We start from the raw sequence: 15,837 nt of genomic DNA, 5'->3' as shown, positions 1-15,837 counted from the left end.
AAAGGCTGTGGTTCTGCTGGCTGGTGAGGCTCCCTCAGATGCTTTCAGGAGAGCCTGCGGCTCAAGGACTAAGACCTGGCTTCTTCACCGCACTTTCTGTTGCTCAGAGCCAGCGGTGGCTGTCCTGAGTTGGCAGCCTTAAGTCCCTGTCCCTAACCGCCAGATTCCCCCAATTTCCCCCTATGATCCTTTGCTCTTTTTGAGTGCTTTCAACAAGACTCCCAGTTAATGCTGGTCTCCAATCACAAGGCACTCTCATATTGGGGTATTACTTTTTAATGGGTCACTTCTGGTGGCTCCCTTTTGTTTGTCTTCCAATATCAGTCTGATATTCGCTTTACCTGCCCACTGGCATCTTCTGCCCCTGTAGAGATCCAGAAGTATATAATTTTAATCTCAGGCTTATTTCATGGGTTATCAGAGTTCTTTGGTAGGTAATCAGTTCACTTTAGGGGACAGGTTGAAACGGTGCCTCCTCCCTACTTCTCTGCCATTTTGTCTCCCTAGATACTACGTATCTCTTAAGTCTCTTAGAGTCCCCCGTGTTTTGCTTGATTTTGAAGTTGTACACCCCAATGATACTTCCTTGATTTCCACCTTGAAGGTTTAACTGCTCACTTTTATCCCTAAACATTTTTTTTTCCCTCTTAGGGCTAACTGGAGAGTGAGATATGGTCTATTAGCAAGCCATCTATTCCTCTACCTTAAACAATCTGTTCATTTTCATAAAACAAATAGATGATTGGGGAAAATGCCACTTTGGTAACAAAATAAAACTGGGAATGTGACAAAGATAAAGTAATCATATCAAATTTCTGTGATTATTGTCCCTGGAATGTGGTTTGTGATGTTCTGCATATATGAGACATTGACCTGCTGTGGATGAGGCTCAGTCCTCCCTATCTCCTCCTCTGTTTCCCCTTCTAGTATTCCCTTCAGAGAAGGACCAAAAAGTCCAGCTTCCAGGCACAGATGCTTAGAGAGCCAATCTAGGCAGAAAGATGGTTACTATCTCAAGTAGATTATTTGTATTTCTGAAGCCCTCCTGACTGTATAACTCACATCTCAGTGGCTCAGGACATACCTTAAAGGACATTTCCCCACCACTTTCTTCACAGCTTCTGTGCAACTGTCTGGTCCCAGACACAGAGCAGAAGCTCCAACTGTAGACAAAAGCAAAAGACTTAAAAAGTCCATATATATATATATATATATATATATATATATATATATATACACACACATACATACATACTGAGCTTTCTTTAAGACCATTCTGTAGGTCCAAATCTCCTACAATTTCAAGTTTTGGCTGACCAAATATTATTTTTTTAAGGAAGAGGTTAGACAGCTTTCCCTGTATATTCCCCAACATTTAAAATGTTGTCCAGAGTTATCTATGAGTTACCTATTGGCTATTCCAATTTGGCTGTTCTTCAAGTGAGAGGATACTAAGCAGAAATTGCTTACATTTCTAATTTTCGGCTATCTCCCTTATGTCATTTGACTAAAATATTGACAGTACGGGTGGAACAATATGTATTACCCAGACTCCTTGATTATTGCTATTAAACAATATTGGTATTATTTACTATTATAATATCTGCTAAATAACCCTCCTTACTCCCACTATCATTAATTCATTGGACATTAATTAGCACATTGGACACAAATAGCACATTAATTAGCAGAGGAGATACTCTGCTAAAATATACAAGGGAAGGTAGGTAATAGTCACTAATTAACTACTGAGGAACTCACCTGATGGTCAGGGAAACAGAAAATGCCTCTTTGTGCCTGGAAGTGTTGTAAATACTTGAATACATATCAACTTGATAAGTCCTTATGACAATTCTATAAGGTATTCCCATTTTGTAGATGGGGAAACAGACACAGGAAGGTGGAAAAAACTTGTCCAAAGTCTTATTGTTAGGAAATTACAGAGGCAGGAGTCACCTGGGTGGCTCAGTCCATTAAGCATGGGACTCTTCACTCTTGATTTCAGGGCTATGGGATTGAACCCTACTTGGGACAGTATGCTCAGCAGGGAATCTGCTCAAGATTCTCTCTCTCCATCTCCCTCTGCCCTCTCCCTGCCTTTCTCTAAAATGAATAAATAAAATCTTAAAAAAAAAGTTACAGAGCCAGGATGTGACTCTAGGCACTCACTCTAGAGTCCATGCCTTTTTACCATACTTAGGTAGCAATGTGGAATATGGCTAGAAGGAGAAGTGACTAGATGATGAAGGGCTACTTTTAAAAGATATTTATGTTGTTGAATTAATTGCAATGGATAACCAGTTGGTTGAAGATGATGAGAATAAAGTCAAAGGTAAATGACTCTCAAGTTTTTAGACTGAGACTAGGTTGATGGTGGTGGTAAAAACTGAGATTCCATATATGAGATACGGGTGCCTGGGTGGCTTAGTTGGTTAAGCAACTGCCTTCAGCTCAGGCCATGATCCTGGAGTCTCAGTATTGAGTCCATCATTGGACTCCCTGCTTAGTGGGGAGTCTGCTTCTCCCTCTGACCCTCTCCTCTCATACTCTCTCTCTCTCTTTCATTATCTCTCTTAAATAAATAAAATAAAATCTTTTAAATGAAGAAGGATAAAAAAAAAAAAGAAACCTAAATGTTCAGATGTGGAGAGGTTTGTGAGCACACTGTGTAGGAAAAACTTGCTTGATGCCGACAAGATGAACTTACAGGCTAAGGCTAAAGATTCTGGCCATCAACAATAATAACGGTAGTGATGATAAAATAGCTAAGTATACTGAGAACTTTTTATATGACAAAAACTGGTTTGAGTGTATCTCCAGGTGTTAATTCAAAGAATCATCCTATTAACCCAATTAAATCAGTACTATCACCACCACCCTGACCCTGGCAGGTGAAAAGTCTGTGGTTTATAGGGAATAAATATCTTGTCAAAGTCATTCTGCTTCCTCAGCCCTGTTGTTTTATAAGCCATAGAAATTAAAAAAGACCAGATAGGAGATGGTTTTTGTAAGTTGGTCTGGCTAAAATTGATGAGATCTAGTGAAAGGATATGTGACTGGAAAGAACCAAAATCACTCCACTCTCTCCTACAAATGTTTCTGGCAGCAACCAAACAAACTCTTCTGGCTCCATGGTGCCCCCCATCACACCCTCTTTTTCCAGCCTTGAAATCAGAAAAAGCTGCCCTCTCTGGCTCCTCATACTTCGTAGTTAATTATACTTCAAACATCTCTTATACACAATGTCTCCAATTTTCTTTCATTCTTTCTCATTCTTGTCCTGTTCCTGTACTTGGGAAAACACACTTCCTCATTTTCCTTTTCTGTCATTCATCAAAAACTTTCAGATATGTTTTTGAACACCTATCATGTGCCAGGTACTGTTCTAACCCCTTAAATACATCAGTAGAAAAAATATCAAAGATGAAAATTTCTGCCTGCAAAGAGCTTTGAGTCTAATGGAAACTGGATTTTTCTGTGTCTGATTTCTGTGCTTATTCCTTAATACTCTTCTTACTTGGGGCACCTAGGTGGCTCAGTTCGTTAAGCATATGCCTTCCACTCAGGTCATGATCACAGGGTCCTGGAATGGAGCCCCGGATTGGGCTCCCTGCTCATCAGGAAGCCTGCTTCTCTCTCTCCTGCTCACCCTGCTTGTGCACTCTCTCTGCCAAATAAATAAATAAAAATAAATAATTAAAAAAATATATGCTTTTTCCTCCATCAACGCTGACCTAACCCTCCAAAAGGCTTCATAGAAGGCTTAGGACTCTGCAGAAAACAGTGAAATCTTTTAATTCTAGATGGAGATGTTGAGGCTTACATAAAAAGACCTTGGCAAAGATTATAGGATATAACCCCTGGGCATCTAACTCTCAGATCAGTCCTCTCTGCTATACTTGCTGACTCTATGTCTGGTTGATTCAGATCCCAAACTGATAACAATGTACCTTACATAACCTCTGACATGCAGTCATTATGCAATAAATATTTGGTAAATTATGGATGTAAATGTGATTTGTTTTATCCATACACTTGGATGAAAGAAAAGAAAATTCATGTGTTTTGAGATAAAATTTAGGCTATTTTATTTTTTATTTTATTTTTCCAAATGTTTATTTAAATTATAGTTAGTTAACATACAGTGTAATACTGGCTCAGGAGCAGAATTCAGTGGTTCATCAATTACATACAATGTCCAGTGCTCATGATTACAAGTGCCCTCCTCAATACCTATCTAACCCATCTGCCACCCACCTCCCTCCATAAACCTTCGGTTTGTTCTCTATTACAAAGATCCTCTTATGGTTTGTTTCCCTCTCTCTTTTTTCCCCTCCCATAGGTTCAGCTGTTTTATTTCTTAAATTCCACATATGAGTGAAGTCATGGTATTTGTCTTTCAATGACTAATTTATTTCTCTTAGCATAACACACTCTAGCTAAATTGGAACTATTTTAATGTGTCAACATTCTCCAACTTCTTCAGTAGTGGCACAAAAGTTTAACTCATCATCTTTTTTTTTTTAAGATTATTTATTTATTTATTTGACAGAGAGAGATCACAAGTAGGCAGAGAGGCAGGCAGAGAGAGAGAGAGGAGGAAGCAGGCTCCCTGCAGAGCAGAGAGCCCGATGTGGGGCTCAATCCTAGGACCCTGGGATCATGACCTGAGCCGAAGGCAGAGGCTTTAACCCACTGAGCCACCCAGGCACCCCGTAACTCATCATCTTAATAGGATATTCTTTGTATGTTATTGCCATCAAATTAGGACTGGTTTCCTCAATTCCTGACATTCAAAAAGTAAAGGAATTATTTTGAGGTTTATTTTTTGCTTTTTTGTGCAACTATATTATAATTTTGTATTTTTGCTCATTGTGTGTTTGTTGTATTTTAACTTCATTAGATATTAAATGGTTATTATGAAGTGACCTATAAAATGAATATTTTATGGGTGAATATATTTGACATCAAAAACAATTAACTGATTTATAGACTACCTTTTGAAACACAATCAGGTCTTAAATGAAGAAACTAACAGTAATTGATTTGGAGACACTTAGAATAATCCAAAATTTGACCAACTAAATTATAAGCAATCTGTGGATTAATCTTCCTTGCCCTATATTTTCCTCTTTAGTGAGATTAAACTGTAGATAGATCAAAGGAAATCTGGTTAAATAAGTGCTGGTTGGTGCTTCTGGTAGGAATGGTTATGATGGTTTATGTAGGGCAGCATAATGAGGCCACCAAGTCTCCCTTTTTATAGAAAGACAAATGAACAGGGAAATAGAGGACTGTTCATATTAACCCCATCTAGCTTGTGTATTTAAGAGAGATAGACAGGAAATACTTCCTTAGAGAGATTTAGTGCTAATGTGTTTAGAAGCTCATTAGGGTAAATATCCACAGAGGATCTTGTAGGTAGGGCTGGTTGGAGTGGTTGGAAGAAGCAGATTCTCATGTATATAAGAATTGTAGTGGGGGGCAGCTAATATTGTTGGGGACAAGCCAGGGCCATCTTGATGAGTAGAATATACAAATTAGAATGTTGTCCAAACACTGACTTCTCAATATCTAGTAAGTGTTGAAAAAGTGATGTTCATTGAATGCAAACAGGTATAACCAAGGGTAAATGGCATACTGTATGCATATGGTGGATTAATCTTATTCTAACATTGTGTGTCCCTTGTCTTTTTTCCAGATATGGATCAACTCATAAACAACTTGGAAGTCCAACTTAATTCAGAAGTTGGCTCAATGAATGTCTTCAAACAGGTCAGTTATCAGGAAAATTAGATACTAATATTGAGCTTTAACAGTGCTGAGTGCCTGGTAAATCATTGTAGAGCTAAAGGTCATTTTTTATTTCTAACAACATGTTAGGAACTGAAAGGGAGTGAAGGAAGGAAGGTTTCTAGGAAGTTCCTGGGTTTCAACTGTGAAACCCAGGCCAGAATAGATCTGGCCCAAAAGAAGTATATCCCCTGGGGTCAAGTGTATAGAGGCAAGTTAGACACTTGGTAGACAATAGCAATCATTTACCTAACACTGTTCCACATTTAAGGCACTCTGAAGATTAAATACATTGTCTTCTTTAATCTTCATTATATCTCTGTTGGATACTGTATTAAGGTTCTCCAAAGAAACAGAACCAGCAGAATGTATATGTCTCAGTCTCTCCCTCTCTCTCTCTCCCCCTCCTATCTATCTAGCTGTCGATCATCATCTATCATCTATCTACATATACATACATACATACATATATATACTATATACTATATATAGTATATATAGTATATACTATATATATATAGGTATAAATAACAATATATGTATCACATATATACATATATATTTATGTATATATTTTATTTTATATATAAAATATATATCTATCTACCTAGCTATTGAGAGAGAGAGAGATTCTAAGGAATTGGCTCACATGACTGTAGAATTCTAATGAATATAAAATTTAATAGGGGGTAGGCTGGAAGATTGGAGAGCCAGGGAAGAGTTGCAGTTTCAAGGGCAGTTGGGTAGAAGAGTTCTTTCCTGCTTGAAGGAGCTCAGCCTTTGTCTATTAAGGCCTCCAAGTGATGGAATGAGGCCAACCCACATTATGCAGGGTAAACTGCTTTACTCAAAGTCCAGTGACTTAAATGTTAATTTCACCCAAAAACATCTTCACATAAACATTCAGAATAATGTTTGACCAAATAGCTGAGCACTGTGAGTCTCCCAAATTGATACAAAATTAATCATCACAGATAGGTATTATTAATATTCCCATCCTACAGATAAGAATATTATAACTTTGGGCACACCCCAGAACAAGGATTTCTTTTCTTAAACAGGCAAGCAGTTTGTGTTAGATGTAGAAGTCTGATTTTGCTCAGGTTTAAGTTTTAAAGTCATTCCATGAGTAAAATGCAAATACTGTCAAAATTACCCTTGAAAATCCTTTAAACTGTCTATAAAGTTGAGTATGAAATTTTGTGTATCCAGTAACTATCTGTTTCTCTTTTTTAAAAAGATTTTATTTATTTGAGAGAGAGAGAAAGTGCACAAAGAGCGGGAGGGGCAGAGGGAGAGGGAAAAGCAGACTCCCCACTGAGCCTGATCCCAGGACACTGGAATCATGACCTGAGCCCAACCAGACACTTAACCAACTGAGCCACCCAGGCGCCCGTTGTTTCTTTATTTAAGTCACCAGATTAAGCATCTGGCTTACATTTAAGAGTCATATTTTACCAAAAATAGTTTTTAACCATTAAATGTTTTGCCTTTGGTGTACAATTGAATTTAAGTTTCATGAAAACATGCACATAAGGGGGATTTTCCTTTGTATTGTGTTAATGCCAAACCCAACTTAGTATTTTATTTACCTTACTTTTAGCTGTTGCCATTTAAGGACTATTCATACATTAACACTTGCTAATTGTTGTAAAACATCTGTTGGTTTCTGGTATAAGTCATCATTAATAATAAAAAGCAGCTGAGTATAAGGGTTAGACAAAAGCCTATTGGACATGTAATAAAAAAATATTCATTGAAATATTGTGAAGCACGCATAGCTACCTTATTTTGAAATCTCGGTACACCTAAGTACAAATCCAAAATTATTATTATTTTTAATTTAATTTTATTTTTTTCAGTGTTCCAAGATTTATTGTTTATGCGCCACACTGAGTGCTCCATGCAATATGTGCCCTCCTTAATACCCCACCACCAAGCTCACCCAACCCCTTCCCCCCTCCCCTCCAAAACCCTCAGTTTGTTTCTCAGAGTCCACAGTCTTCCATGGTTCATCTCCCCCTCCAATTTCCCCCAACTCACTTCTCCTCTCCAACTCCCAATGTCCATGCATTGTTTAAGTATACTAAGTTTCCAAAGTTTGAAGACACTTTGAAATTGGTTCAATGTGTAGAAAATTCTGGATAATAGATAATCTAAGAACTTTTTTGTTTCTTGACTTCTCCAAGCTATCTTGTTTTTAGTAAAGCTAGGTTTAGTAAAGTAATTTTGTGCTTTCATGGCCACAGAACACTGGCCATGTCCCAGGGAACAAAGGCTCAGAACTTGTGTTCTATAAAAACACAATGTTGGCAACATCCTCATGGGCAGAAACCTACTGGTTTGGCTCATTATATGATTTGTTTATGTCATGAGATGGGATTAGTGTGGCTGTCTAGTTCAGTACACAAATGCTGCTCAACAGTCTTTGAATTCCTTTATCACCATATACAATATAATGAATACACTTGGTTGTCAGTGCTTTTTGTTCTTAGTTTATGATTATTTCATAGAAATAGGATTTATTGAACAACATGTATGATCAATTTTAGGACTCATACTGTATCATACATTTCTCCCCCCTCCAGTTTAATATTGTTAACATTTTACACATACTGTCACATAATTGCAGGTATTTACACGCTCTTTCTCTACCCCTTCCAACTCCCTGTGTCTCTTTCTCTCTCATTTTTTTTTACCTTTGAAAGTAATTTGCATTGAGAAACTTCACCCATAAGTAATTAAACATGCATCACCCACAAATGATACTCCCATGGGTAATTACATCAACCATATTATACCCAAGTAATTAACAGTATTTTATAATATTATTTAATTGGGTAATGTATTTCTAAAACATTCTCAGTGACACCTTTTCCCACAACATTCTTTCTGCCTGTAATATCCTTCAATAAGCCTGTCTAATTTACCAAATCCCAGCTTTTCTTAGGGCCCAAATTTTAATTCCATCTGTTTCATAAAATTTCCACTGATAACTCTTCTTACTAATCTTTAGTGCACTTGAATCCCTGGAATGCTTGATTATCTGTACCAGTTACTTATATGGCTCTCCTTATTACTTATTCTCTAGTCATCAACTACTTTATGTAAATATCTTTTACAATGATATTTTTCTGTCTCTGAAACTTGTTATTATGTGCTATGCATACAATTTTTGACATATTCTTATTATGAATATTATATGCTTACTTTTAGATTAGTGCAGTTAAAAATAAATAAATACATATATTCTGGGTTTGATGTGGGGTATTGGTTTCCTAGGGTTGCTGCAAGAAAGTACCATTAATTGGGTGGCTGAAAACAAGACAAATGTATTATTTCATGGTTCTAGAGTCCAGAAGTCCAAAATTATATCATTGCCATGATCCTTTCCAAGGTTCTAGGGGAGAATCTGTTTCTTGTCTCTTCCACCTTCTGGTGGATGTGGGTGCTCCTTGGTTTGTAGACTCAGCACTCCAGTATTTACCTACATCTTCACATCATTTTCTCCTCTGTGTCTCTGTGTGTGTCTCTGCTCTGTGTACCTGTTTAAGGACACTTGTCATTAAATTTAGGGCCCACCCAAATAACCCAGGATTATCTCCTCAAGATCATTAATTTAATTATATCTTCAAAGACTGTTTCCAAATAAAATAATATTCATAGGTTTGGGGGATAAGGATGTGGACATATATTTTGGGGGAACATCATCCAGTCCAGTACTATGTGTTATACATATATTTCTAACATACAGTAAATAACACAGCACCCCAAAACAATCTTAGATGCTTTGAGGAAGAAAAAGTGCTTTGCTATATTATAGTTTAAATTTTTCATAGTTTCATGCTAGGTAATTTTTCCATATTTTCATACTAGGTAATAATCAAATGCCTAATGAGTCAATATATGCACATACATACATACATTTATGCATAAAAGGCACATGTATACATTTCTAATATTATTTTGCCTGGATGCAGCTGCCACTAGCTTGATGCTATCTCCCAAGCCTGTAGGATTGCCTAATTCATTAGTTTGTACAAACAGATGAATTCATTTATCTCATAGTGTTACATTTCCAGATGCTATTAAGATGGTGGTGATGTAAAATTTGAAATCCCACTAGGTTTAGTTTAGCTCTACTTTTAATAATACTCAACTCCAATCACCTCTCCTTTCTCTGAATACATAAATACCTGATGTCCTCATTGGAGATGGATTGGAGATTCAGAAAGTAAAACTGACTTTTTGACTTAAACAATGAATGTGCACATATGTGTCTTGATATACATACTCATCCACCCAGGCATGAAAATGATTAGTTTAAACCTAGAGCAAAGCTAGAGGGGACCTATGTACAGAAGCAGCTTTCCTTTTTCTATTTAGGAGACTAGGTTTTATCTTAACTACCATAAAAATACTCTTTTCTCTCTTTTACACCTGTTTTGCTGTCTGGAGTATTTTGTTCTTTCATTTTATTTCTAGTCTTGCCTTCCCACTTTCAAGCTCTAAATCAGAGCTGTTTTATTTTATTTTTTTATATTTAAATTTGTGAATTTGTGACAACAAATTACATTTTCAGAAAACTCTTTCAAAATAGAAAAGAAAGTAGCATACGTCTACTCTGCATTTTTACACCCAGTATTATTTTTCCCCAAGTGTCCATCGACCAGTGGATGAATAAAGAAGAAGCAGTACACATAAATACAATTAAATATTATTCAACCATAGAAAAAATGGAAGCTTACCATTTACAATGACATGGATGGAGCTAGAAAAGTATGCTAAACAAAGTAAGTCAGTCAGAGAAAGACAAACACCATATGATTTCACTCATATGTGGAATTTAAGAAACAAAAAAAGATCAGAGGGGGAAAAAAAGAGAGAGGCATGGGGTGCTTGGGTGGCTCAGTAAGTTAAGCCTCTGCTTTTGTCTCAGGTCATGGTCTCAGGGTCCTGTGTTAGAGCCCCACATTAGGCTCTCTGCTCAGCAATGAGCCTGCTTCCCCCTCTCTCTCTGTCTCTCTGCCTAATTGTGATCTCTCTGTCAGATAAGTAAATAAAATCTTAAAGAGAGAGAGAGAGAAAGAGAAAGAGAGACAAACCAAGAAACAGACTGTTAATTACAGAGAACAAACTGATGGTAACCAGAGGGTAGGTGTGTGGGGGATGGGTTAAATAGGTGATGGGGATTAAGGAATGCACTTGTTGTGAGTGCACTGGGTGTTGTATGAAAGTGTTGAATCACTAACTCCTACAACTGAAACCAATATCATACTGTATGCTAACTGGATTTAAATAAGAACTTGGAAAAAATTAAAATGAAAAAAAAGAATTATTTTAGACAGTTGATTCCCATGACCCTTGACCTCCCAAGGCATTCTACCTATCTTCAACAAATGCTCAAGAGCTTATATATTTTGAGTTGGCTACTTTTTCCCCCCTGGATTTCTTTCTAAAATTGAGGATCCCAGGTTTATCAACCATTTTTGATGATATATCAATAAATAACTTTTTTGTCAACTCAAATTGACTTAAAATCTGGTTAGGATTCTGGACATTTTAGAAGGACTGTGGAAATAATAAAAAAAAATTCCTCTTTGAACCCCCAGACATGTCTGTGTTTTTTTCCATACCCAACCTTCTTCATAGACTCAGAAATTTGAGGAAGCTGCAGCCTGAAGTTCTAAAATAGCAAATGGGTAAATTAGCTATTCTCTTTCTTTGAAAAGTAATAGTGACTAACTACAAAACACTTAAAAACTGAAGCCATCACACAATGTTGAAGAAGAACATAGGTTATTTAAAGAGAAAAATCTGATGGCTCAGCTTTAAATTAATCCTTACATGAACTATTAAAACTGTGATAATTATATTCAATATGAGGAAAAGGAAGCCATTTTTAGTCATCTCAGTAAGAATTTTTAAAAATCACCAAAACCCTAGGGCTAAAAATTCATTTACTCCTTACATTATGTCTCTTCAGAATTCTTAAGTATAGTATGTCATGAGCAAGGAGAAGGCAAAGCAGGTGGTGTTTGGATTTTTTTGTTTAATAATAGGTGTAATTATATTCAAAATATGAAAGAAATTAGAATGTATATTAGAATTACTACTAAAATTATTTGACCATACAGAAAGAAAATTCTCAGTGCACACAAAAATTATTCACAATCATAATGTGTAGATATGAAGTACTTGTCCTATTATGTCTTCATGCTACAAAGCGAGAAACAGTAAATTCAACCTTCAGAGCTGCTTTTGAGCATAGTTTTTCTTGAGGAAACTTCCTTGCATAATATAGCATTCACAAATCAGAAAATCCTTCCACAGACTGGATTCACATAGGTATAACAGGTACACTTGAAAGTGAAAGAAAAGAAATACGTGATGATATATTGTGAAGAACTTACTGTTAAAACAGGAAAAAAAAAAAACAGGGGTTCCTGGGTTGTTCAGTCGATTAAATGTATGACTCTTGATGTTGGCTCAAGGTCATGATCTCAAGGAATTAAGCCTCGTGTTGGGCTTTGTGTTCAGTGTGGAATCTGCTTGTCCCTCTCCCTCTGCTCCTCCTCCACTCACACACTCTCTCTCAAACAAACAAAATATTAAAAATAACAATAATAAAACCAGAAAACCCAAACAACTCACCTTCCAACATTACTTTCAAATTCTTATAATGATGACAGAAGAGGAGAATTATTGAAGCCCTATTATGGAAAAGACCACAAGGCAGTCTACACAACTCTACACAAGCACAACTCATGACAGGTGCTGAAACAAGGTCTTGCAATGTCTTACCTCATCAAGGCAATAAGAATGGCATAAATGAAAGTAACCTAAGTCAGAATGAAAGATGGCAGAGGAATAGGGGGCCCTATTTCAACAGGTTCCCTAAACTGAGTTGGACATCTAAAAGACCACTCAAAACCTACAAAATTAGCCTGAGATGTAAGAGGATATATCTGGATTCCCACAAACAGAATATCTCTGGTGGTTGGTTTTAAGGTATGAACTGGGGAGCCATGATTCTAAAGATATCAGAAGATAAATGGAAGGGGGAGGGAGCCTCTGAGATCCTTTACTGCTAGCGTGCAAAATACACCCATGCAGTGGACTGGGAAAAGATTCATAGACCAGTAGTGGTGGGGAAAGGTCTTGAGGGCAGCTCCCTAGACCAAAACCTGGAGCTATGGAGGCATGCGTGTGAATGGGGTGGGGGAGGTAGTGGCTGGCGGTTTTAAAAGCACAAAGTGAAGAGACAAGCCTTGACCTGAAAGTGAGGGCTGGGAGTGCTTCTGTGGGGTGCACAACTCAGGGCTCTGCAGATTATAGCAGCACAGAAAAAAATGGAGACAATGTGGCCTGGGGAGCTCACTAGAGCTCTGTGATCTCTCTGTTCTGAGGCAGAAGTTTTGAAACAATCACTTCTGCTCTAACTCTTGAAAGAGATGAAGAAAGCCTCCAGAACAAAAGTCCCCCCAAAATGGTTTTCATTAAGCCCATCCTTCCCCCACAGAGGACAAGGAAACTCTGCTCAAAAAGGGTTGCCCGAGTAACAGTGCTGCAGATCCTTCCCCCAGAAGAAAAGCTGGAAAAACAAGAGGGCAACAACCCTAAGGTCCCTCTAAAAAAGGTGCATCTTGCTTGGGTTTTGATCACTAATTGAGACTCTGTACATTCTTTCAACCACCCCTCAACAGAATGATTAAGAGGAGGAACCCCCAACACAGGAAAAATTCAGAGACTGTGACTGCTGCCACAGAACTAATGGATATGAATATAAGCAAGACATTGGAAATATACCTTCAGGGTAACAGTTATGCAGACAATAGCTAGGTTGGAGAGAACTATTAATGGCAACATAGATTTTCTAAGGGCAGAAATGAAGGCTGAACTGGCAGAACTTAAAAACACTATCAATGAGATACAATATAATCTAGATACTCTAACAGCTGGGTAAAGGAGGCAGAAGAACAAATTAATGATCAAGAAACAAAATGATAGAAAATGAGGAAAAGGAGGAGGCCTGGGACAAACAGCTTAGGCTCCATTAAGACAGACTTAGAGAAATAAATGACACCATGAAATGTTCCAATGTTAGAATTATTGGGAACCCTGAAGGGGTGAAGAGAGAGAGAGGACTAGATGGTATATTTGAGCAAATTTTAACTGATGACCTCCCTAATCAGGGAATGAAACAAACATTCCTATCTTAGAGACACAGCAGACCCCTCCCAAGATCAAGGAGAACAGACAAATGCCCTGGCATGAAATAGTAAAACATGTGAATCATAGAACCAAGAAGAACAACTTAAGAGCAGTTACAGGAAAGAGATTCCTTACATACAGAGAGAGGAACATCTGAATAACATCAGACCTGTCCACAGAGACTTGGCAAGCTGGAAAGGGCTGGCAAGACATATTCAGGGCACTAAGTGAGAAGAACATGGAGCCAAGAACACTATATCCACCAAGGCTGTCATCCAGAACAGATAGAGAGATAAAGAGCTTCCAGGACAGGCAGAGACTGAAAGAATATGTGACTACTAAGTCAGCACTACAAGAAATATTAAGGGAGGTTCTATAAAAGGAGAAAGATCCCCACGAGTGATATAGAACAGAAAGTAATAGACACAATCTATAGAAACAAAGACCTCACAGTCAACATAACGACACTAAAATCTTATTTTTCAATAATCACTCTCAACACGAATGGCCTAACTGCTCCCATAACATAGCACAGGGTAGCAGACAGGATAAAAAGACAATACTCATCCATATGCTGCCTGTAAGAGACCCATTTTGAACTAAAAGTTATATCCAGAATGAAAGCAAAGCAATGGAGCACCATCATTCATCCCAACGGACTACAAAAGAAAGCTGGGGTAGCAATTCTCATATCAGGCTAATTCAATTTTAAGCTAAAGACTAGTCAGAGATACAGAGGACACTGTTATTATTATTCAACTGTCTATCCACCAAAAAGATCTAACAATTGTAAATATCTATGTCTGCAACATGGGAGCAGCCAACTACATAAGTCAACTGTTAACCAAAATAGAGACATATTAATAAGAATAAACCAATAGTAGGAGACCTCAACTCTCCACTCTCAGCAATAGACAGATCATCTAAGCAGAAAATCAACAAAGAAACAAGAGCTTTAGGGGCACCGGGTGGCTCAGTGGGTTACTCCTCTGCCTTCGGCTCAGGTCATGATCTCAGGGTCCTGGGATCAAGCCCCACATCGGACTCTGCTCAGTGGGGAGCCTGCTTCCCCCTCTCTCTCTGCCTGCCTCTCTGCCTACTTGTGATCTTGTGATCTCTCCCTCTGTCAAATAAATAAATAAAGTATTAAAAAAAAGAAAAAAAGAAACAAGAGATTTAGATACTAAGTATGGCATGTATTTCATGGAGTACTAGGTGGGGTGCATGAAAAATGAATCTTGGAACACTGAAAAAATTAAATTAAATTAAATTAAAAAAATAAATGACACACTGGACCAGATGGACCTCATAGATATATACTGAACATTCCACCCTAAAACAACAGAATACTCATTCTTCTTGAGTGCACTTGGAACTTTCTCCAGAGTAGACCACATACTGGGTAACAAATCATGTCTTAACTAATATCAAAAGACTGAGATTATCCCGCTGCATATACTGAGACCACATTGCTTTGAAACTGGAACTCAATCACAAGAAGTTTGAAAGAAATTCAAACACTTGGATGTTAAAGACCATCCTGCTTAAGAATGTTTGGATCAACCAGGAAATTAAGGAACTTAAACAATTCATGGAAACAAATGAGAATGAAAACACATCAGTCCAAAACCCATGGGATATGGCAAAAGCTGTCCTAAGGGGGAAATACAAAGTCATCCAAGTCTCACTCAAAAAAATAGAAAAATTTCCATTACATAAATTAAATTTACACCATAAATAACTGGAAAAAGAGCAACAAATAAAGTCTGAGCCACACATGAGAAGAGAAATAATTAAGATTAGAGCAGAGATCAATGAATTCGAAAGCAG

The 15,837-nt window shown here is 37.4% G+C and overlaps 1 protein-coding gene across 1 annotated transcript in view; it reads left to right on the top strand.

Moving 5' to 3' along the window:
* Nucleotides 1–5,703: 5,703 nt before the first annotated feature.
* KLF8 (Kruppel like factor 8) overlaps nucleotides 5,704–15,837 on the top strand; it is an 89,348-nt gene continuing 79,214 nt past the window's right edge. The window contains exon 1 of the mRNA XM_045072787.1: nucleotides 5,704–5,775. Coding sequence (XP_044928722.1) covers nucleotides 5,704–5,775 — 72 coding nt within the window. The remainder of the gene's footprint in view (nucleotides 5,776–15,837) is intronic.

The sequence above is a fragment of the Mustela putorius genome, unplaced genomic scaffold (assembly GCF_011764305.1).
Source record: "Mustela putorius furo isolate JIRA1106 unplaced genomic scaffold, ASM1176430v1.1 tig00004121_pilon_pilon_pilon, whole genome shotgun sequence".
Lineage (NCBI taxonomy): Eukaryota > Metazoa > Chordata > Mammalia > Carnivora > Mustelidae > Mustela > Mustela putorius.
The sequence above is the reverse complement of the archived record's forward strand: the minus strand, read 5'-3'. Positions and strand labels throughout refer to the sequence as shown.